The sequence below is a fragment of the Zalophus californianus genome, chromosome 16 (assembly GCF_009762305.2).
Source record: "Zalophus californianus isolate mZalCal1 chromosome 16, mZalCal1.pri.v2, whole genome shotgun sequence".
Taxonomy (NCBI): Eukaryota; Metazoa; Chordata; class Mammalia; order Carnivora; family Otariidae; genus Zalophus; species Zalophus californianus.
In genome coordinates, this window is record NC_045610.1 from 36,116,371 (window position 1) to 36,140,370 (window position 24,000).

Below are 24,000 nucleotides of genomic sequence, written 5' to 3' on the forward strand. Positions count from 1 at the left end.
TTGAGCAGAGAACATGCTTTATTGAGGAGTAGATATAGAACAGCACATTCTACCACATGTGGGGAAGGGTTAGCTTCGGTAAAAGACCTTTACCCCTTAAGAAAACCCCCAGTGAAGTTGCTTTTGGATAAACATTAACAGTGACACTGAAACTGGTGGGGGGCTGCCACTGACATGCTGAAAAGGGGCTCCCCCCAACCCACAGTGAGTATAAGTAGTGTACAGAGAGGACAAGAGAAAGGCACAAATGACCAGAGTTGGGACCGTGGGGAGGGCTCCACTCGAAGACAGCAGTGTTGGAGACCAAGTCGGGAAGGGGAGCACATGTCCTACATCCAAAGCTGCCCCAAGATAGCGGGTTATAATGGGCTGGAGAGAAATTAGAGGGAGTGGCTCTTCCTTTGCTTGAAACCAAACACAGGAGAGCAGAGAAGAGGGGGGAGGGGGGGAAGGTGTCAAATCCCAAAAAGGAAATGGGAGTTCTTGGAAGGGCAGGAGCACTTCAGTCCCAGAAGGGAGGGTGAGGCACTGTGGGAGCAAACACTGGGAGGGGGTGGGTGGGGGCGGCACTCTGCCTTGCTGAGTCATGGGCTGAGAGGAGATGTGCAATCATTTCCTACTTCTCTGAGGAGGTTCAGGCAAAAATCAATGCAACTGAGGCAGAAGGACAGGCGTGCCAGATCAGAGCGACGGGGAAGAGGGTTCTGCAGTCTTATGAACTGTGAGCATGCAGCATGAAAGGGAGAGCCGGACACCGGCCCCCGCAAATGTAAAAAGGGGCAGGGGGTCACAAGGGAGGAAAACATTTAGGGCTGGGCACTTTCTGGTGAGGCAAAAAGGACTCGTTTCCTTCCACCAACACGCTGCCCACTGGTGAACTCAAATCAAAGTACAGAATCACCACCTGTCAATTCTCCTCTCCATTTCATTCAGATAAATTATGTGCGGTTACCAAGACGAGTCTTAAAAACTACTGGTCTCTCGTCAGCTTGACACTGATCAAAAACCGGTCTTTCAATAAAAATGGCGGAAAAACTTGAAGTGAAATAAAATCCAAAGGGAATGGACCCCTCCCAGTACAGAGTCAGAAATGTTACCTCTTCCCTGCTCTTCCAAAAAAAACACATGTAAGGAGTAACTGGAAAGGTCCTGGTGGTGGCAAACCATGGTTTGGAAGTCTGGTGACCGGGCAGCAAGAAGCACTAGTACAAAGTTTAGAAGACACAACACAACCTCATGGGGCTAGAGGCCATGAGGAGAACCAGTGACTGGACAGGTACAGTACCAAACAGAACACCTTGGGTCAGTGCTACGAGGGATCTGCTCCCAAGTCTAACAGAGATCCCATCCGGGCAACCTCACTGAGGCCGAAACAACAGTTCCTCAGAACCAGCGTCTGCAGTGAACACGAGGGTCGGAGCCAGGACAGTCCTGAGGGGGATGGCCTTCCCAAAGGATACTGTACTTGCCAATCACAAGAGCAACAGAAATGACAGACAGATCCCTAGGGTACGGATTCCTACTGCTGGGGTTCGCTGGCTCAGAGTAACAGGTCACTTTAAGTGCCCTTGGGAGGGGTCCATTTTAAACAGCTTGGATCCATGGTTTTATTGGAATTGGATCTTTTGGCCTCTTTGGCTATCCACTCGTCAATCAGGTCCTGCGGGAGAACAATAGGAAAAATGACTCTACACATTCAATGAAAACGTCTTTATTAATATACTAATGGAATAATACAAAGATATAAAAGACTATCTTTTGATCTAGAAAACGTTTTCCTAGAGAAACCATTTCCAACTGTCCTCAGGAAGAACTAACATCATTATTCAATATTCACCTTCCCTTACACGTGAGTCAACTAAAACAAATTAAAAGTGGGCATGAGGGGCGCCTGGGCGGCTCAGTTGGTTAAGCAACTGCCTTCGGCTCAGGTCATGATCCCAGGGTGCTGGGGATCGAGCCCCGCATCAGGCTCCCTGCTCAGCCAGAAGCCTGCTTCTCCCTCTCCCACTCCCCCTGCTTGTGTTCCCTCTCACGCTGTCTCTCTCTCTCTGTCAGTTCAATAAATAAATAAAATCTTAAAAAAAAAAAAAAATCATTTAAAAAAAAAAAAGCGGGCATGAGTTGAGATGCCATTTGTTTAAAGAATTTAAAAGCACTTGCATGAGGGGCACCGGGGAAGCTTGGTAGGTTGGGTATCCGACTCTTGGTTTTGGCTCAGGTGGTGATCTCAGGTGATCTCAAACCCAGCATCAGTCACCATGCTCAGATATATATATAAATATCTTTTTTTTTTTTAAAGTGCACTTCCACAAAGATATTTTTAAATATCTTTAAAAAAGAAAACAAGTGCACAAGTCCTAGAGTTTATGAGGATTTCCCTCAGATGAGCAATCTGCTCCAATCTAAGAAAATCATCAGAAGTGCTGTGTGACACAAAGCTGCTTAACTGAGCTCCTTTGTTTGTGTCATCCAAATTTGAGACAGGAGCTTACTAAAAGCTTCAGATAAGGACAAGATAAGAAGTAAGCCTAACAGGCATCGTTGCATGCTTTAAAAAAAAAAAAAAGGTACATGTAGGCAAACCCCCTTAAGGAGAGAAGGCGGCTTTTCGGGTATTAAGGCCCCATTTTGCTCTGCTAAGCCTCAAGAGACATTTAGCACTAAGCCAGCAGCTGACAAAAACTTCAAAAACTTTACCTGTCTCTTTAAAACTAGGTGTTTTCCTTTCCAGTACTTGAGCATCTGAAGGGCTTGCAGAGTGCTGACAATGTCCACTGGATTCACAGCTGTCTCCTGGCTAATTTCTGAAATAGAAGCGCTACTGAGAACCGGGTCAAAGTGCAGACCCCCACCTTCACCGACCCCCACCAAGCCAAGCCCCCCACCTTGCTTAGAGGAAATCCAGATGGTTGAAATCTGATACTTAACCCAACCTGTTCAGAGAAAGCTTACAAAGCATTTATTTGACCAGTCCTAATAACTACAAAAGGGAAATACTACAGCAAGAAATCACTCTGACCTGTATAGAAATCAAGGTCAAAGACAGACCTGACTAATTCTTCTACCCTTACATAAATATACAGGCATGTCTTATCAGCCCCTATGTTTGCCAAAAGACTTGGAAAAAAATATTCACGTTTTTCTTCCTTTTTGACTTTCGTTAAGAATTAAAGTGTTAGGGACACCTGGGTGGCTCAGTCGTTAAGCATCTGCCTTTGGCTCAGGTCATGATCCCAGAGTCCTGGGATCGAGCCCCACATCGGGCTCTCTGCTCAGTGGGAAGCCTGCTTCTCCCTCTCCCACTCCCCCTGCTTGTGTTCCCTCTGTCGCTGTCTGTCAAATAAATAAATAAAATCTTAAAAAAAAAATAGAATTAAAGTGTTAACCACTCCAGGTTTGTAAAACCAAAATCATATAGCCATTCCCAAAGGGCCAAACGCTCTGGAATCCTTAGGCACTTTCCGGAGGGTCTCTTCAGTGGCCCGCATCCAGTGGGCCTTCTGTTCTCATATTCAGATGAAGCACGGAAGGGGTATTCTCTTTGCAGGTTACCCAGCATAGCAGGGCCAAGTAGAAAAGCTGGAATGTTCAGCGGCATTAACATCTTGGGTACCAACTATCCTAAAGAGCCAAAAACCAACCTTTGATAGAAATCTCTTTGCCTTGGAAATTATGCAGGTAACGGAGAAGTACTTCTTTCCAGTAACTGCGATAGCTTATGAGCCCCAAGTCGGAGAGGGGACGTTCCGGGGAGCCGACTTTTTCTTCCACTTTGGAAAGTAAGTAACCTACCGAGGAACAAAATGCAGGCACTATTTTATCCTAATCACAAACACCACTGTGTCAACAAGGAAGGCCTGAGGACAGGCTGCTTCACAGTACCAACTAGGGGTCAGACATTCAATGTGGGGCGGCTGCTGTGCAGCATGCTGCCTTGGGGTAAGCCAAAGGGGAAGAATGGGGTGTTTGCATTTAGCTGTACTAGACATTAGGAAAACTCTGGAAGGTTTCACAAGATAGAAACTTTAATCAGTGGTAATCTGTAGGTGTGTGCTGGGAACAGAGATGGGAAGCCATTTCATTATGTCACTTTTTATATTTTTTGAGATTTTTCGATTTTAAGAATAGATTATCTCAGCATTGAATCTCCTGAAGCCTCTGGTTCTAACATCTGAACGACTAATGTTGAGTATTATGGGGATGCAGTCCACAAAATCCAATTTCCGCAAAACGCTAGTGGAAAACTAATGTGCTTTCAACAAATAAATAGGAAAGAAATACAGGAAAGAGATGGGAGTGGGAACTTTCAGATTAAAAGTGATTTACAAGCCACATCGATCAATCACAATGTATCAATTCTATGTGGAACATGTAAAATTACATGTGTGTTTTCTTTAAAAGGAACAAAAATCACAAAATCAGGGAAATTTGAATACTATAACTTAGGGTTAAAGGAATTTGGGGAGGTTTGGTTTTTTTTAATGTGAAATACAGCTTATCTTCTAGAGATGTGAAAGTAATTGAGGTTGAGAATGGAGGTAAAACAAGATTGGCCATGAAATACTAATCATACATTACAAGGTCTTTTATTATCCAACTATTCTACACTTGTATGTATGTTTAGAAATCTACATAAAATCAAGTTTCTAAAATAGGTGTCACCGGTTCCAAGATATAGGGCCCCCTCCTCCATGGATTTTGCCACTTCCTGATTTCATCACTTCCCATAGCTGGGAAGTGATGGGCTAGAAGGCTAACTCTAAGAATCGTAATTCTGACTAAAATCTCGTAGGACAATGAACACTGAACAAAATACAGTTGATTCTCATCATTTACAGGAGTTACATTCTACAAAGTCACGGCAAGCACTAAGTTAGCAAACACTGAACCACTGCTCCTAGGGGAAACAGGGTTAGGTTTCTATAAGCCTCTGGTCATATTTTCATCAACCCATCATGATGGTCACCTTGTTCTATGTGTTTCTGTTCAAGAATACCTTTTTAAATATACACTGTTGACTCATTAGCACATTACTCCCAGACAACAGCACAATCACCTATGCCTAAATGAAGCCTGTCAAATACGGGTATTTTCTCTGTAAGACAGAGACACAGCCTTTGTAGATGCCATTTCGGCACTACACCTAGGGGCCGTTTAAAATCAGCAACAAACATCAAAGACTAATGATGTAATGTATGGTGATTAACATAACAATAAAAATTATTTGAAAGAAAAAAAAAAAATAAAAATAAAATCAGCAACAAGGGTGACTGGATGGCTCAGTCAGTTGTCTGCCTTCAGCCCAGTGGGATCCAGGCTAGTGTCAAGCTCCCTGCTCAGTGGGGAGCCTACTTCTTCTCCCTCTGCCACCTCCCGCTCCCCCCCCGCCTGCCCCGCTCATGCTCTGTCTCTCTCAAATAAAATCCTTAAAAATAATAAAATCAGCAACAAAATGCACAAAAATATGAAAAGCATGGCACTAACACCTGTAAAAAAACATGTGTTTACACTGAGAGCTGAAACAAGGCACCTGCTTGTTTGACCAGAGCAGAGAAAATGCGGTGACTTCCTTCTTGCTGCTGTGTGCATGTCCACAACGGACTGCAGAAGTGCCAAGAGTACTGATTCGGGGATTACAAATAAACTCGAGGCGGCAAATTCCCAAATACAGAATACACTACTACAGAGGCCCAGAGCCTCTATCAGGCACAGGAATTGCCGCTAGAAAAGTCCTTACAAAACTGCAATCCCTAATCCAGGAATAGATTTGAAGCCTTATGCATGTATGTGCTGTTCCTAAGTCTCAAATGGGGATAATCCTCATGAGCTTTCTTTCCTATCCTCTATTTCCCCCACTATCAGGTAGCAACTGAGTCCTGTATTCATGGAAGATTCCAGGTAACAACCTGGCTGACCAAGGACATTCAGATTCTGTCCACGTAGCCGTTCACCTGCTGCACGCCAGGAACTAGAGACCCAACCGTTCCTGTCGCCCCTGCAGCTCGAGAAGCCCAGGCTGGAGCAGTCCCACTTACTGAAATCGATGAGCATCTTGCCATAGCCCTGTCTCATGTACTGAGGCATGGTGAGGATACACGACACGTTGTAGTTGAGGAATGAATTCTTTTCCTGAAGTCAAGAGCAAAACAGATGAAAGCATGTCAGGAGGGTTTGGAACCCAAGGTGTCAGCAGTCCCAACACAAAAGAAGGCTGCTGGCAAACTGTCTGGTTAAGCAGTCCCGGGGAGTGGCTGTCACGCTCACAGCTGTTCCCATGCACACTGTTTCCTACGATGGCCGAAGCCAGCCATGCCAGGCTCTCCCTAGCTCGGAGACCAGTCTCATTTTAAGGGGGCTGACTGAGTTCCTTCTAGTCACAGAGCAGGGCAAGGTTTGACTGCTGAGTCGGTCAGGGCAACCCTCTGTAAATGTAATTTTTCAAAAGGGGGCTGCCTACTGGAAAACAGGGATCCCCAACAGTAAGCCCCCAGTCTGGAAGGGAGTCAATAATCAGATCACATACTGTATGGTTCCCTTTATACAAAATGCTCAAGACAGGCACACTTATAGAGATGGGGCTGACAGTGGTGGAGGGGAAACGGGCGGTGCTGCTTTGGGGGTGCTTGCCGGGGTAAGAAGAATGGAGCGGAGGGCCTACGTGATTGCTGCACTACTCTGATGGTACAAAACCGCCGAGCCATGCGCTTTAAATGAGTCAAGTGTGTGGCATGTGAATGAGATTTCAATAAAGTTCCTAATAAAAAGTCAGAAGCAAAACCTGGCCTTCAGCCTTCAAAGGCACAGTGGCCTTATCAGAGAATGAGCCTAGCTAGAAAAACAGGCGAAAGGAATATATTCCTGGTTTTAGGCTAATAACAGAGGGCAAAGCTAGGAGCATTGGCTTGACTACAAAATGTGGGCTTCGGGGTTAGCAGGTAGGGCCTTGGCCAGTAATTAATAGGTAGCTCTAACCCACAAGTCCAGAAATGAATAAACCAGAAGCTTTTAATAAAGAATTACATACTTTCATTAAACAATCTCTGATACATGGATTTCTGCAACCCTCCTCCCCAACCCTTAAGGGAAGGACTGTCATTGCCCAGGGTACTGCCTCTTCCTGTCAGGGATCTAGGTCCCCAAATGCCAACATCAATCACCCTGCTGGGGCAGGTAGCTTCTTAATCTCCAGATCCTGCTGACCTTGGAAAAATATCCAATCAGGTGACAGCCGGTGTTGTCCGCTTCTGTCATAACATAAAACAGGAAGGGTTCCACATCATAATATAACGTCTTATGGTCCAGAAAAAGCTTGGCCAACAGGCACAGATTTTGGCAGTAGATCTGGAAGCAGAGACAGAATTCATGCATGGGCCAGTGATTCCTAAATTTATCAGATAAAGGCCTAAAATTAAAGATCATATCATCATTGTTGATGAGGCAGCAAGTGTGCTTTGGTCAACAGCAGAGTCCTATCTTCTTTACGAGGGGAGATGGAGACAGGGTAAATTGCTTCCAAGACCTGTGAATATACACCCTCCACCACCACATCTCCTTCTCACCTTGTTTTTCTTGCCATCCACTTCAAACACGGAGATGGAGCCTTTACGATAGATCTCATCGCCAGGTGGGTGTTTCCACACACATTTAGCCTGCAAGAGAATGGAATTTATATCAGGGAAACAAACCTTCCCCAACAAGACTGCTGCTCAAAAGGAAAAATGAATCACAGGTCAAATTTAGTTAGTGGAGATGACAGACAGCTGGACACACTTGAGAATGTACGGCAAAAGTTGTTTTTTTGTTTTTTTTAGTAAAACAATTAACGGCTTCTAAAATCATAGTAATGTGTTTATGGTATTTTTATAACAGTTTAGGACAAGTTTTCTAGATCATACTCTGGCCCTGTTTCAACCCAGGAGATTAAAATCATCTACTATGTAAAAGCCAGATAAATAAAAAATACCCTCGATTCTAAAACGCCCTGTGCCAACAGGAAATTCTTAAGCAGCTTATTTCCAGCAGCTTAGAGTTGCTAAGGAAAAGAAGGAATACTTGATGTTCACCTTTACCAGTAAACTTTGTTACCACATAACCACTAATCTTTTCTTCAGATTAGAAAACAGGCCCATGACAATAAAGACTAACCCCTACCAAAGTGTTCCCTTTGTTATATAAGGAAGATGAGCAAGTCCTTCTGTGGCTTAAAAAAAAAGGCAAGGCAGCCTGGTTCAGCAGCAAGAAACTGCAGGGGTAGGTGGGCACCTGGCCACAAGGAGGCACAAAGTACCCCTTTCCTCACCCTCAATTGCTAAAGGATTTAATGCAGCCAGTCAGCCATTGCTGTAAATATGTGAATTCTTACAAGGTTTTATGTAAATACATTAAATAGTATCATTTAGGAAGCAGATGTTTATGGAACATTTTCTACCAAGTTTTACTGTGACTTCTGGTCAACTCAAGAATCACGCCCCAATTGTCACATGTAAATCCAAATACTAACTGGAATTGCTTCAAGAAAGCTGCACCCCTAGGCTAATTCCTATATCCACCCATTTATTCATGCTGGCTCTTTCCAACAATAACCCAACTAATACAACAATTGTTTAGAAACAAGCCAAGCTGTTGGCCGAATGGCCAAAGGTGGCCCATTTCAGCGTTTATTCATGAAGCAATGGGAATCAGAATAGGTGTAGACGAAAACACAGGTTTTTAATTCCTGAAAATCAATTTTTGTACCTCCCGTAATGCAGATCCTCAAATATTCAAAATGTTTACTTGACCCTCAGATTTATTCAAACCCTTTGTTTTCCCCGCCTACTACTATGTCTTGCCCTTTTGGGCTATTTTATTGGTTAATGCCACGAAATAACCAGAAACAAAAAGAAAGAAGTAAAACCTAAACGGTAAGCAGTTCACATCAGTAAAAATACCAGCCTTACTTTCACACAGGAAAACCGGATTTTGGTTTATCTCCATGGTCTACAACCACGGAGACCAGTCCTCTGCTACCCTCACCCCTGTAGCCTAGTGGCCTGACCAGTCCTTCATCCCTCAGTCCCTCTCCCCTCGAGTCAAGTCAAGTGTGCAGGAGTCTGGCGGGCTGAATTCACAGGGGAGGTTCTGGGCCGCAACACTACAGAGTATGTGTCCCAGAGATGAGAACACAAAATGCAGTTATCCCCCAACCCAACTGGGGACAAGAGTAGAAGGACAGGAACTCTGGGAAAGCCTGGGACGTAGGTGTTCAGCACACAGAAAACCTGGTAAATAAAGGGGGAAGGGGATGGAAGGAGGGACACCCTAAAAGGTCTTAGAGCCAAATTATGCTGGGACGACAGAAATAGGAAAAGGAAGGTGTCCTGCCGAAAAAGCTCCTTCCTCTCTTCCCCATCCCTGCTCCCAGAAATTCCCTTATTTAAGACAAGATTTTTCATTCTTCAGCTAGGAAATGAAAAATGACTTAAAGCTACAAAATACCTAGTGAGCATATTTATGAATAAAATGAGTGTCACATCTTTCTTCCTATTTGAATAGCAAGGACAATGTTCAGGAACCAGAAAGCACTAAACTTGGGAGAACGCACCAAAGCACCCATTTGGTTAATTTCATAATTTGTCTCCTTTAAATACGCGCTCATTCAACATTTACTGGGCACTTCCTGCCCACGCTGGTTGCTAAGGATACAAAGTGAGTCACATCGTCCTTGCCCTAATGAAGTCAATCTAATTTAGTCTACTTGTTTTTATCTAGTTTGGGACACATAAAAACTGTGGGCAGAGGTAACTGATATCCCAAGGAGAAATGGTAAAGAGCAGGCAGCAAGAAAAAAGACAAGTCAATGTGTGTGACAGGATGTGGTTATGGGACATCAGCTGCTTTGGGTGCCACATGGCACCAGCCAGGCCACAGGCTGATTCCTCCCCACCCTGAAATTTGTCTTTCCATTTCCAATGCCTTTCTGCCTTTACTATGGACCACTGAGAGAGGGAGGCTTAGAGACGGAGATCATCCAGGTAGAGGTCAACATCTAGAGCTCCTCTGGCTCATCACCATCATGATCAGAGAACCCTAGACTGCTTACCATGTGTCGGCGGAGTATGGTTTGGCTCTTCATGTACTTTAAACAGAATTCGCACATGTAGAGACGTCCCAGGCGTGCATATTCTTCGGGATAGGGAGAATGGTACCAAGTATCAAGCTCATAACGACCAAAAGCAATTGTTTTAATCATGTTGCTCCCCTCTGTAATTTGGCCTTGCAGCCTTAACTTCTCCTATTGTAGAGAAGAAATCAGAAAGTCAGAGGATTACAATCAATCATCTTTGTTTTTAAAAAGCCTCTAGTATGCTTGTTTGCATGCCATCATGCTAGGCTAGGAGAAAAAATAGAATTGCCTTCTAACTCATGAGAAACTTGCACTAAAGACGGCTACCTTTTAGTCAGGATGGGTTCTAGAAAACTCACGATCTACACTGCCTGGAAACACAGGTCTCAACAGACTGTGGCTTTTCTCTGCTCCCTACCATGCTGTGGGTGGGCCTCGTCTCTAGAACCTCAGAAAAAGTCCTTGCTAAAATTTTGTTTTTGGGCGCCTGGGTGGCTCAGTTGGTTAAGCGACTGCCTTCGGCTCAGGTCATGATCCTGGAGTCCCGGGATCGAGTCCCGCATCGGGCTCCCTGCTCAGCAGGGAGTCTGCTTCTCCCTGACCCTCTTCCCTCTCGTGCTCTCTATCTCTCATTCTCTCTCTCTCAAATAAATAAATAAAATCTTTAAAAAAAAAAATTTTGTTTTTAATCAGCCTACACCAAACTTTTTTTTTTTTTAAAGATTTTATTTATTCATTTGACAGAGAGAGACACAGTGAGAGAGGGAACCCAAGCAGGGGGAGTGGGAAGAGGCAGAAGCAGGCTTCCCACGGAGCAGGGAGCCCGATGCAGGCTTGATCCCAGGACCCCAGGATCATGACCTGAGCTGAAGGCAGACGCTTAACGACTGAGCCACCCAGGCGCCCCACCAAACTGTTTTATAAAGGCAATCACAAATACAAATGCCCCACCCTTACAAAACATTCTAAAACCAAACAGAAAAGATTATCTAGAATGTGCTTTACTACTTCTAAAACTGTATGGATCTGTGTGACATAAATCCACAGGTATACGGGGTCATCCTCTCAATGTAGGTCCCTGAAAAAATATTTTTGAAACATGGACAGTGCTTTAATACTGTAATCTAAACTCCAGATAAGGTAGAAAGTATTTTTGGATATCAATCTCTACTCAGTGGCTAGGAGCTGACTATAGGAAGAAATTTTTTTTTTTTTAAGATTTTATTTATTTATTTGAGAGAGAGAGAGCACAAGAGGGGGTGGGGTCAGAGGGAGAAGCAGACTCCCCATCAAGCAGGGAGCCCGATGCAGGACTCGATTCCGGAATCCCGGGATCATGACCCGAGCCGAAGGCAGTAGCTTAACACAACTGAGCCACCCAGGCGCCCTACAGGAATTTTTAAGCCTAACCAGGTGGAGAGTTGTGATAGGAAATGCTCTGCTCCAGAGCAGGAGAAAGCAGCTACCAAACCCCGCCTCCTCCAAGTTTCCAACAAGTATATTTGAAGATTTGTGAATGAAGTAGTTGATATAATTAAAAAAAAGGGTAAAGACGATGTTCACTCTACAAGCTAAGTTTCCCTCAACACATTTAATCTGTTAAATCAGAGGTACCACAATTTTTTTAAAGCAACCTTGCTGAAAATTCTGCCTAGGGTATGAAAACTAAGTGAAACTAACTGTAAGTAAAAACCATAACAGAAAACCAGCTTCATAGATAAAATGTAGCTGGGTCAAATATTAATTTCCTTTATAAAACAACTAACCACAGCCTTTTCCATTACTCTTCTTCACTGTTCTCTTTTTAGAGCTAGACTGGAGGGCTGAGGAACCCTGGTAAAGGCTAGTTCCTGGGAGTGGGGGGGTTATGAGAACAAGAAGAGAGGCTTAGCCACCAATCTAGAGGCTCTCAGAATTGCAAATTGCCCAAGTAAGACCAAGGGGCACCTATTGTCTAAACCGGCCTCAACACTCCCACCAAACAGGTCCTTCTGGGAGGTGAGGTGAAGAGGGGAAAACGGTCAGGGAAAAGGAAGGGAGGAGGGGAAATTAATTTTAAATATGAATGGGAAGGAGGATCATCCTGAAAAGGACAGCTGGGGGAGGGGAAAGAGACTCATGTAGCAAAGGACCAAAGGACATTTATTTCTCATCAACTGATTGCTGATCACTTTTCTCGGCAGTTGTACAAGCCCTTCACAAGTGCTCCACAAACTTGAAGGTTTTAATACTCACCAAATCCTCTGAAGCCCGGGCTTGTGCTCTTCGGAAAAGATCCAAGTCATACTCGCTGGTCAGGTTTTCCAAGAGAGGTTCCCGAGTGTTCCCATAGGTCTGTCTATGTTCCTAGGAAAATAACCAGAGCGTGATTCTTTCTGCTTCTAAGAACTTAATCTATTTCATTTCAGTCAATGCCAACCAGAGGGCCAAGCACAACTAGAAGCTATTTATTTAGTGCCTACTATATGCCAGCATTATACTAGGCACTGGGGACTGAGCATAAGACACACTATTACCAGGTTAATGCCAAAAACAACCATTATCCACCCTAGTGAATCTGGAAAGAAAAGGCTCCTACACTTTCAAAAGGGAGTTTCATTCTTCTCTCTCTAAATGAGCACCTCGAGGGTCAGAATTCTATGCCTCCATTTCTTCATCTGAAAATGTGCATGACAATACAAATAAATAAAATATAACAAACCCAAAGGCACTACAAATTCCTAGAATCTTGAGACCTGGAAGGAACCTTGGTGGATACTCCCATATTTCAAAGCAAAGCAAAACAAAAAGCACAAAATCTATGAGACTTAGAGTCTGAGATTTTTAGACTGAAAGGAAAAGCCGCAACAAAGAAGGGGTATCTGCACCAAGTGGTCCTTGCTAAATCCTATCCCTGCAGTTGCTGCGCCCAAGACACTGTCCGCCCAAGGCCTGAAAGTGTCGCCTGAGATCTCCAGCCCCAGTGCATGGGAAACACAGGCTGGCCCCTTTAAAAACCACTGTACTAAGTATTAAGCAAGAAGAAAGACACAATACTCATAGAAAATCAGAAGCATAAAAATAAGCCAGTTCTCAATAAGTATTAAATCTCACCATGGCAGTCATGACAAGTATCCTGGCACCGGAAAGAAAGGCCACAAGGGAAACTTCCCTTTTTAAACCTCTGATTCTAGCCCTTCCCACTCCGTCCTAGACTCCACCTCCCACCCAGAGAATAGAAGATAATGGTTAAGTGGAGTGGATGGCTCATCCCAGGGAGAACATTATAGAATTCACATATTAGCATATGAAAAAACTATTCACCAATACCTTGACCCCTATTACAATTTCTTCAGGTTCCTCTGGGCCCATCTGACCGGTACCTTTTGCATTTGGACTCTGGTCATCTAAGATTCAGATTCTAAATATTAAGTTATTTCTTCTAGTTTCATAAACATTTTTTTAAGCTTAAGAAAAAAATATCCTATCCAGCATTTTTAACAGGAAGGTTGGATCCAAATAACCTAGCTCAAATTTTGGAAAGCAGATGTTTGTAAACTAAATTTCAGGAGCTTTTACTTCAGACATTCTTTCTACCCCCATATGATTTCTGGGCAAATTACTTCTCAAAACCTCTGTTTTCTTATCTATGAAACAGGTAATATACCATCCATCACAAAGAGTTGTCATAAAGATGATGGGGACAACATAACCATGCCTAGTGCCTAAGCACATAAGCACCCAATAAATGCTATTTTTTTTTAAAGATTTTATTTATTTATTTGAGACAGAGAATGAGAGAGAGAGAGAGCACATGAGAGGGGGGAAGGTCAGAGGGAGAAGCAGACTCCCCGCTGAGCAGGGAGTCCGATGCGGGACTCGATCCCGGGACTCCAGGGATCATGACCTGAGCCGAAGGCAGTCGCTTAACCAACTGAGCCACCCAGGTGCCCGTCAATAAATGCTATTATCATGTTATTCATTCCATGTCTACCCAGTTTATAGATAAAAACAATGAACAAGGCAGAGGGAAGCATACAACTTTGCACCTGACAGCCCACTACTAGAACCCTCCCCTCTACAAACCCCAGTCTGGTGTAGGCGTTCAGCTACAAATTCGCCCACCACCGGTTCCTGCTGGCCTATATCCATCTCATTCATAAGATTATCATTTTCAGGGGCACCTGGGTGGCTCAGTCGTTAAGCATCTGCCTTCGGCTCAGGTGAGGATCCCAGCTCATGATCCCAAGGTCCTGGGATCGATCCCCACATCGGGCTCCCTGCTCCGCGGGAAGCCTGTTTCTCCGTCTCCCACTCCCCCGCTTGTGTTCCTGCTCTCTCTCTCGTCAAATCAATAAATAAAATCTTTCAAATAAAAAAATTAAAAAAAAAAAAAGATTACCATTTTCAAGGCAGTGAGAATGACCAAAAACGTAAAATACATGGTTTGGCATATTTTTGCCTTAATGAAGCTGTGCTAAGTATCCACAAGCCATACATTAAATAACCTAATGCCTAAATAAGCCAATATTCAACTCCATGAAAAAATAAAAATACACATCAGAAAAAGACTGAGAGGGCGCCTGGGTGGCTCAGTCGTTAAGCGTCTGCCTTTGGCTCAGGTCATGATCCCAGGGTCCTGGGATCGAACCCCACATCAGGCTCCCTGCTCACCGGGAAGCCTGTTCTCCCTCCCCACTCCCCCTGCTTGTGTTCCCTCTCTCGCTGTGTCTCCCGCTATCAAATAAATAAATAAAATATTAAAAAAAAAAGAAAAAGAAAAAGACCGAGAGATCACATAGCAAAACACGCACCGGGGGGAGGGGGTTCCTATCTCAGAGGGTGATTTTTACTGGAATTTTTCCTCTCTAATATTTTTAGTATTTTCAATAGGAAGCATTTAACACATTTATAAATATCAGTTACATATATTTATAAATTGTGTTTACAATAAATCTTAAGTTTCATGCAAAAAAATTTTTTGAAGAATTTTTTATGAAATGAGGAAATTACAGTTCACGTTATTTAAGTGAAAACACAGAATCCAAAGCTGTACTTACAGTAAAATCCAAATTACATAAATAAGGCATTATGTAAAATGCTAAGAAAAAATATCGCCAAATGCTAACATGGCTACTTTTTAGGTAGTAGGATTGATGTTTATTTCTGTATACTCTTATGTGTTCTGTATTTCCTCCTACAAATGTGCATTACTTTTGGGGCACCTGGGTGGCTTAGTCAGTTAAGCATCTGACTTTGGCTCCGGTCCTGGGATAGGGCCCAGCATCGTTGGGCTCCCTGCTCAGTGGTGGGGATGGAAGGGGGTGCTTCTCCCTCTCCCACATCCCTAACTCATGCTCTCTAATAAATAAAATCTTGAAAAAAAACAATAACAAATGTGCATTATTTTTCAAAGTAGAAAAAAAGTTAAAATACTACCCAAAAAATCTTCTTATAGACTACATCACCCAATCAATACTTTTTATCATTCAGGAATTTTGTTTTCCCATTAAAATACACAGACCACCACTTAGTTCGAATACTTTCCCTTATACAGACATCTCCAACATCCTGATATTTGCTAGAGTGGCTAAATTTAACCCTTTACAACTAAAATGAGGTTTACAAACAACTACAGGATTGAATTTTTTTTTCATCTAAATTCTAACTGTATTTTGTTTTTCGAAGCCTCCTGGTTTCCACTCTTAACAACCCAGTTTGGGGGGGATTACGGCAAACTCTAAGGGCCAGAGAAGGGCCCTTCTACTTGAGAATACCAAATGGCAAATCTGAAAAGCAGGGCTTAGAAACCAAAAGCAATCAAACGCGATCGCAAGAATTCGTGTTAATTATTTAACTTTTTCTCACCATATACTTCTCTTTCTGCTCTTTGCTCAGCCCAGAATTCCTTTTCTTCCTGAGTTCAGCCACCTTTTCCTTATACCGCAGCTGCCTCTCTGTTGGTGCCTAAAAGGTAAGAAGAGGGACACTGAGAAGCTAGCTAGAAAATGCATGATGTCATTCAGTTTCAAAATGAAAGTAACAACACAAAACAAAACACAACCTGGGCAGGGAAGAAAAACATGCCAGATGTGTGACAGCCACATCCTGAGAGTACTATGGTGAGTTTAAAATTCCAAACTGGGTTCCCAGACCACTAAGTTACTGTCAGTTAATATGGGATCAAACAGAACATAAATTAAGAAGGGATGTCTCCACCAAAGCAACAGGAATAAAATAAAGGTATTTCAATTCAATAAGCATTTCTTGAATGTTTACTGTTTTCCAAGCACTGATACAAGAATGAATAAAACTTTTAAACTGAGTAAGACTAGAACCCCAGGTAGACAATGAAAACAAGAGCAGCTACCTTTTATGGCATGCTTATTACCTGCCAAGCACCGGGAATGGGTATTTTGTTAGCGGACTACCCTACCAGGTAGGTATTATTCACTCCTTGTTATTAACAAGGAAATAAAGTTTAGGGGCCTGCCTAAGACCACACAGCTAGCATCACAGAACACAGTATTCAAATCCAGATCTGTTTGGCTCCAAACCCAAACTTTTTCCTCCTCACCAGGCTTCCTCTGCTACCCACCTATAATCTAACCACAAAAACAGACATCTGTATGATGAGCTGCATATATATAATATGTGACAAGAGCTAAACCAGCATTCTGAGAACACTACAGCAGAATACCTAAGGAAGAAATTCCTCAATGGTAGGAGGTCTGGGAAGAATTCCTACAACAGCTGAGAAGTGTTCAAGGCCTTGAAGGATAAACACAATCTCTTGGCACAGAGTTAGCCAGAAAAACAGCAAGAGCAAAGACCAAAGGCATTCATGGAGGAACAAGGAATTGAGCGTCATCAATAAGCAGGAATATTCAGAGAAGCAGAAAGATTAGGGCAAAGCAGCATCTTGGAATCCAAGGCAAGAGAGAAGTAGAAGAAAAATGACACCATCCACAAGTGTCAAATGCTAACAAGCACAAGTCACTGGTGACCCTAGAAACATGCCAGCACAGTGAGGGGGTCTGAAAGTAACAAAGGGTTAAAATGGAGTTGCGACATGAGGACATGGAGCAGCAAGTGTAATCTCTGAAATAATCAGGATTATGTGTGATAACTGTTATTTTCATAAACAACATGATTCCTTCATTTATGAGGCAGAAGTGCTTGTTTCATGAAATTTTACTGTCTGGAAAGCAAATATGCTTCTGAATGTACAAGTGAAGACGAGTTAAGACACGTTACTTAGAAATACCACGGGGAACAAGAGATATAGAGAGACCTAACGCCCACTCCCGGGCAGAGGAGATCCAAGACTTGGCTCTCAGACTGTGAGCGGCCGGAGCTTGAACAAGGCCCGTACCTGGTGCCTGGTTGCATGCCTGTTGTTGTCATCTTGCCTGTGGGACAGCATCCTCTCTTCTATCTGCTTATCCCGGCTCTGTGCTCTCACCTGCAACCATCAACAACGTCAATAAATCCTCCTGCTTCTAAGACTAAGTTTACTTAAAAGCATAAGAATACAATGGTAATCCCTTGAATTTATGTTGCGCTTTTACTTTCAAAGGATCTTCACGTTTATTATCACAAATCTCTAAAAGAACAGGTAAGGCAGGCTTCACGGTCTGCTTTCTCAGCCATTAACTGAGAATCAAAGAAGCGAAATCATCACAGGTCCGTGGTGGTAAGGCGAAGATTTTAATGAAGTCTGATGACTCTGAGCCTGGACCCTTCGCAATGCACAATGGGTAAGAAACAAGAAACCACGAGGAAGTACAAGAACAGGGTGAAGAGGTGCAAAAGAAAACTTGGATAGCTGGGGGTCAAGTCTGCGGGGGAACTGAACTCTGCAGTTATGTAATCTTAAGACAAATCACATCAGCTCTCCAACAGTTTCCGCTTCACCTTCTGGAAGTGAGGGCTCATATCCAACCTCCTGTTCCGCTTCACACCAAAACTCAGCACGGTCCAACAGGGCGACTGATATGTTCCCACAAATCTGCTCCTCCCAACCATTCCTTCTATCAACAGATAGCAACACTTTCTAACCAACTCATCAGGTCAAAAACTTGAAGGTTGTCCTTGCTGCTTCTCTTCCTCACATCACATCCATCAGCAAGTCTATCAGGCTGCTCCCTTCCAAAATATATCCTGAATCCGATCAGTTTACTATCTCCGTGGATACAGCACTAGCCCAGGCCACCAGCCACTGCCTGAGCTTCGGAGCAGCCTTCTAACTAGTCGACCTGCATCAACTCCTGCCCCGACCAGTCCATTCTCCACACACGACAAGCTGTGATTTTTAAAAAGCGTTTATGAAATTATATTACACCTCTGCTACAGCCCTCCAAGTGCTTCCCACCGTCATCACAATAAAGACACACTCCTTGTGCTAAGGCCTACAGGTCATTCAGGATCTGGATCCTCCTTCCTCATTTCCATCATGCTCCAGTCACACTGGCCTACTTTTGGCCCCTCCGACCCAGCAGTTGATCCCCACCTCACAGCCTTTGTGCTTGCTCATCCTTCCATCTACATCTCTTCTCCTAGATCTGGACACAATTGTCTCTTTGCCCTCAGCCATGACTCGGGTCAAATACCAACTCCTCTGGAAGGTCTTCCTTAACGACCTGAGCAAAAGCAGTGCTGTACCCCTGTCACCCCCAAACAGCCATCACCCCCAAAACAGCCATTCTGTATCTTTAGTTTTTTTTGTTCCTCAGAGCATTTATCACTGCATGAAATTCTGTTCTACTTATTCATCTGTTTGCGTTTTGCCTCCCCCCATGAGAAAGTTAGCTCACTGAATGCAGTCTTTTTATCTCATTCAGAGAACCCTCAGGTACCTGTACAGTATGCAGTCATGACATTCTGTAACCAAATAAAAATAGCAATATCCTTGATTGCAAACGTTTACCAGGAAACTCAAGGGTAATTACGTATATGCAAGTACGTTAAAAATGACAGAGCTTTCAATAAATGCCAGGAATTAGTCTAATTTTTCCATTTGGGATTCTAAATGTAATAAAAACATATATCTTTCAGAAATTCCCCGGATCCTCCAAGTTCCAGTAGTAGAGATGGATTATGTGGAGCCTCATTCCTCTTGTGAAGAAGAAAGCACAAGAGAGGAAAGAAGATTCAGGAAATGCTTTCCTTTTTTTCAGAATTTTCTTCCCCAAACTGAATTCTTTTTCTTTTTTAAAAATAAATTGCTTAACTTGTTCACACTACAAGCCAACAATTTAACAAGCTGTACCTCAGAAAGACTTCAATTGTGAAACCATCCACAGTATCAGATCATGATATTTAAAGACAAGAGGCAAAGGACAACTCTCAAAAAAGAGATCACGGTTCTTTTCAGAGAAAGACAGACCTAGTGCCTTGTCCGTGATCTGATGCAGATGTTGGCCAAGCTCTTCCTGTTTTGATTCGGTCTCAGGCGAATGGCAAGATAATGGGAAGACCTACCACTCGCTCTTACGCGGAAGAGAAGAAATGACCTTCCTTATACAAGAGATTTGGAATGAAGAAAAATAAGAGTGTCTTCAACCTTAAAATTCATGTAAGCATTCAAAGTATAGTACTTTGATGAAAAACTAAACACACAGAGAAACTTCCTATGGTGTGGTCTAGTGAATAAGAGACCAAATTCCTGAATCAGAAAGAACTAATGTTGGCTAGGGATTCTAATTTTTCATAGGATGAAATTGGCTCAGACAGGAATAAATCTGTGACCTTGGCGTTGTCAGAAAATAACAGCCACAAGAATAACAGTTAAAACTTTGATCTAATGAGCTTGGATAACCTGTCCAAATAATACCCATGCAACCCATTTAATTAAGAATGTTTCAACTCTTGCTTCCCCATTATTAGTTCCATCCTTGGTAGCAGCAACCCACACAGGAACATATAACATAGGATCTTAGGCTCTCCCAAATCCATTACCCCCAAATCCCAAAGGTTATTTAGGACTACATTTCTCAAGAAATGTAGTTTTAATTCTTAAAACAAGAATTAGCCAAGAGTAGGTGTGATTGACAGTTAACAAAAACGAAAACTATTCCACGGAAACAGAGAAAAAGGAAAATAATTATGAAAAAATTTAAAGAGCAAAATGTCTTCACAGATTCGTAAGAGAACCTAATGCATAAATATTGAGATCACATATTTATGCAAATTATTTCCTAATGGAAACGGTCCCTGGCAGTCGTTGAAGTCAATTTTCAAAGGAAAGTATCAAGGCACTAGAAGATAATATTCCAAATATTCCATACATAATCTCCCTATTAATTTCCTTCAAAGCATTCATTACCTACTAGAATTCTTTTATCTGTTTAACTAAGAAAACAACTGTATTTTTATTACGTTCCCTCCACTAGAATGTAAGAAAAAGGACCTTGCCTATTTTGTTCACACTGGATCCCCAGTGTTTAGCAAAGTGCCTGGCAAACCTTAAGTAAGCACTCACTCGCTAAGTATATGTCAAGTAATGAATACAATTACCTTGCATTCATCAGCTGAGAGGTTATGATAGAGCGGGCATCCTGAGATGGAGAAATGTCTCTCGTGTTTTCCTGTAAGATGTCCTGTTAAAAGAGGGAAAAACTTAATCTCTAGATAAAAGATTTAAGCTCATAAAATGATAGTTTTCTGTATGTCAACCGTGTTATTTTGCTGTATCATTTTTATGCAATATATATCTGATCAGAGATTGAATCCACCAAAGGTAAGTGATGTCAGGGCCATAACTTGTACCCACAATAAATTCTTTTAGTCCATAGAATGGATCTGGCAATCTTTGAACATACTTGTATATGTTCAGTATCAACTGTAGTTCCTTCTGTTCTTCTGATAATGTAGTTCTCAAATTCCAAAAAAATCATAAAGCCATACATTTATAATAAAGGAACAAACACAAATGAACATTTTCTTCCACTGAAATTTAACTTTCCTATGCTAAATTTTCAAGTTATATGTATATTAAGTGCTCCTTCCTTTCTATTATGCAATGCTACTCAATATGAATTGAGCTTTCTTCAATAATCAAAAAAACTTACGGAAAATAAAGAAAATGGACTCTTCAAATCTACAAATAAGCGTATTTTGATAATTTTGAACCAGATTAAATATATTCATTTTTTTGGAGGGGGGCTGATTTTGTTTAAAATTTAGGCTTCTTCTGTAATCAGACTTTTAAATAGGCAGTTAGTATTTTCAACAGCCGAGATATAAAAGCAACTCAAATGTCTATCTATAGACAAATGGATAAAGATGTGTTCTATACATATATATACAATGGAATATCCCTCGGCCATAAAAAAGAATGAGATCTGGGTGCCTGGGTGGCTCAGTTGGTTAAATGACTGCCTTCGGCTCAGGTCATGATCCTGGAGTCCCAGGATCGAGTCCCACATCGGGCTCCCTGCTCGGCAGGGAGTCTGCTTCTCCCTCTGAACCTCTTCCCTCTCATGCTCTCTACCTCTCATTCTCTTTCTCTCAAATAAATAAATGAAATCTTTAAAAAAAAAAAAAAAGAATGAGATCTTGCCATTTATGATATGGATGGACCTAGAGGGTATTATGCTAAGTGAAATAAGTCAGTCAGAGAAAGACAAATACCATATGATTTCACTCATATGTGGAATGTAAGAAACAAAAGCAAAGGAAAAAAAAAACAGACTCTTCAATAAAGAGAACTGGCGGCTGCCAAAGGGGGGTAGGGGAGAAAGGGGGGAAATAGGTAAAGGGGATCAAGAGTACACCTCTCTTGATGAGCACTGGGTAATGTATGGAACTGCCGAATCACTGTATTGTACACCTGAAGCTAATCTAAAACTGTAATAAAATAAATAGGAAGTTAGCACAAGGCACTCTTACAGAGGGAACAATGTTAGTAAATAACAATACTGAAAGCTCATTTTATCTAAAGGGGTATCTTTTCACTTTTCTATTTTTCACGTGGTGTTGGGAAACACATAGGGAACTGAATGTTACTTCCTTTTTATACATCTCTTTAACCAAAAGGTTTACAAAACCTTTGGGTAATAGAGACATTGCCATTTAAAAAATCATACATGATTTATGGAGTAAGCTTTAAGGGATGAAATTAATCCAAGTACTGGGTGAAAGAGGAATTAATATATGATATGCAGGCTGCCATTTCTCCAGGACTATATTATTGAAAATATGATTAGGGCGCCTTGGTGGCTCAGACGGTTAAGCGTCTGCCTTTAGCTCAGGTCATGATCCCGGGGTCCTGGGATCGAGTCCCACATCGGGCTCCCTGCTCAGCGGGAAGCCTGCTTCTCCCTCTGCCTCTGCCTCTCTCTCTCTCTCTGACTCTCATGAATTAAAAAAAAAAAGTTTAAAATAAAAAAAAAGAAAATATGATTAGAGATCCATTCAATTTATCTTGCACAGAAAAAAATACCTTCAGTGATCAAACACCATGTATATAATGTAAAGCATCAATACTACAGAAAGCCTTCTTAGTATTTCTTAGAAATACTTCTATAAATATTTCTAAGATATTATGCATTTTTAACTTCTGGGTAAAATTATTCAAATCATGTCTTATTCTAGAATATATAAATTAAAACCAATCTAATGTGTCTATATCAAAAGTGTTCGAAAGGATAGCTAGTCTATTGATCTAGCAATTCTACTCCTATAAATTTAGTCCTAAAATGAGAAATAATCTAAAGATCAATCCATACTGTACAGTTTAAAAAATTTATAAACTATCAATATAATGGAATTTTCTATATTCTTTAAACAGATGGAACCCTAAGTAATGTAAAATATCCCAAGATGCCAAACCATTATATTTTCCCTTTTGTGAATAACAAGATAGAAATATATGTATATACACATGTGTGTGTGCACGTACATACAAACTTACTAGAATCATTCATAAAAAACTACCAAGACGGCGCCTGCGTGGCTCAGTTGGTTAAGCGACTGCCTTCGGTTCAGGTCATGATCCTGGAGTCCCTGGATCGAGTCCTGCATTGGGCTCCCTGCTTGGCAGGGAGTCTGCTTCTCCCTCTGACCCTCCCCCCCCTCATGTGCTCTCTCTCATTCTGTCTCAAATAAATAAATAAAATCTTAAAAAAAAAAAAACTACCAAGAATAGTTTTATACCCAGGGATATGAGTGAAGGAAAACTTTTACTTATGCATTTCAAGGCTCTTACAGGGTTTTAAGTTTTCACGAGCACAGAATACTTTTATACCAAAATTATTAAAAAAAAATGACGTTATTTTGCTGAACATATTTTCTGAACCTGATGGCCACGTTGAAAAGTTTACAAATTTGAGAAGTAGACCCAGTAGAGAAAAGTCTGTAATCTCAATCAGCGCCTTCCAACTCTAAACAAAAGTGTAAGCACATTTGCACTGAAGCTCACCTTAAGGAGCATTCATAAGGTTTAAACCATTATAAGAATCTGTCAGTAAGGGGTAATGGTCATAAGAAAACATTGAGATACTCATTTATCTGAGAAGAAATACTTGTCTGGTTTATACTTATTTTAAGTACACAAAACCTAAAAGCACTGAAGTCACAGAAATCCAGCATCTCATCTGCACCCTTTTAGTTTCACAACTGTGCGATTAGGAATCTTGTTTTTCTCATTTCCTTAACAGCTCTGGCCATACAACCAGTATTCTGCATTAGTACACACTCCTCATTAAGCTCCAACTATGCACCTTACAATGAGCCATTTGGAGATAACTGGTCTTTTGTTTTGTTTCTGAAGGAAAAAGGAGGAAATTTTTCGCAGGGAGAAGCTCTCAATAAACGGATCAGTGCATCACATTTAATGTCCTTGCAACCATATGGACAATAGGCCAAGAAAGCAAAAATACTCTCTACTTGAGTGGGCAACTTGGTGATAC

The 24,000-nt window shown here is 41.9% G+C and overlaps 1 protein-coding gene across 2 annotated transcripts in view; it reads right to left on the bottom strand.

Moving 5' to 3' along the window:
* The window catches only part of KAT7 (lysine acetyltransferase 7), a 31,977-nt gene continuing 7,977 nt past the window's right edge, over positions 1 to 24,000 (bottom strand). Inside the window, exons 5-15 of one of the 2 annotated variants that reach the window (XM_027568032.1) lie at positions 20,606 to 20,688; positions 17,463 to 17,552; positions 15,956 to 16,054; positions 12,344 to 12,454; positions 10,085 to 10,276; positions 7,563 to 7,652; positions 7,204 to 7,344; positions 6,039 to 6,132; positions 3,645 to 3,791; positions 2,701 to 2,807; positions 1 to 1,660 (exon numbers count right to left, since the gene is read on the bottom strand). In XM_027568032.1, coding sequence (XP_027423833.1) covers positions 1,559 to 1,660; positions 2,701 to 2,807; positions 3,645 to 3,791; positions 6,039 to 6,132; positions 7,204 to 7,344; positions 7,563 to 7,652; positions 10,085 to 10,276; positions 12,344 to 12,454; positions 15,956 to 16,054; positions 17,463 to 17,552; positions 20,606 to 20,688 — 1,256 coding nt within the window. In that variant the 3' untranslated portion in view covers positions 1 to 1,558. The remainder of the gene's footprint in view (positions 1,661 to 2,700; positions 2,808 to 3,644; positions 3,792 to 6,038; positions 6,133 to 7,203; positions 7,345 to 7,562; positions 7,653 to 10,084; positions 10,277 to 12,343; positions 12,455 to 15,955; positions 16,055 to 17,462; positions 17,553 to 20,605; positions 20,689 to 24,000) is intronic. The other variant, XM_027568033.1, reaches the window with a different exon arrangement.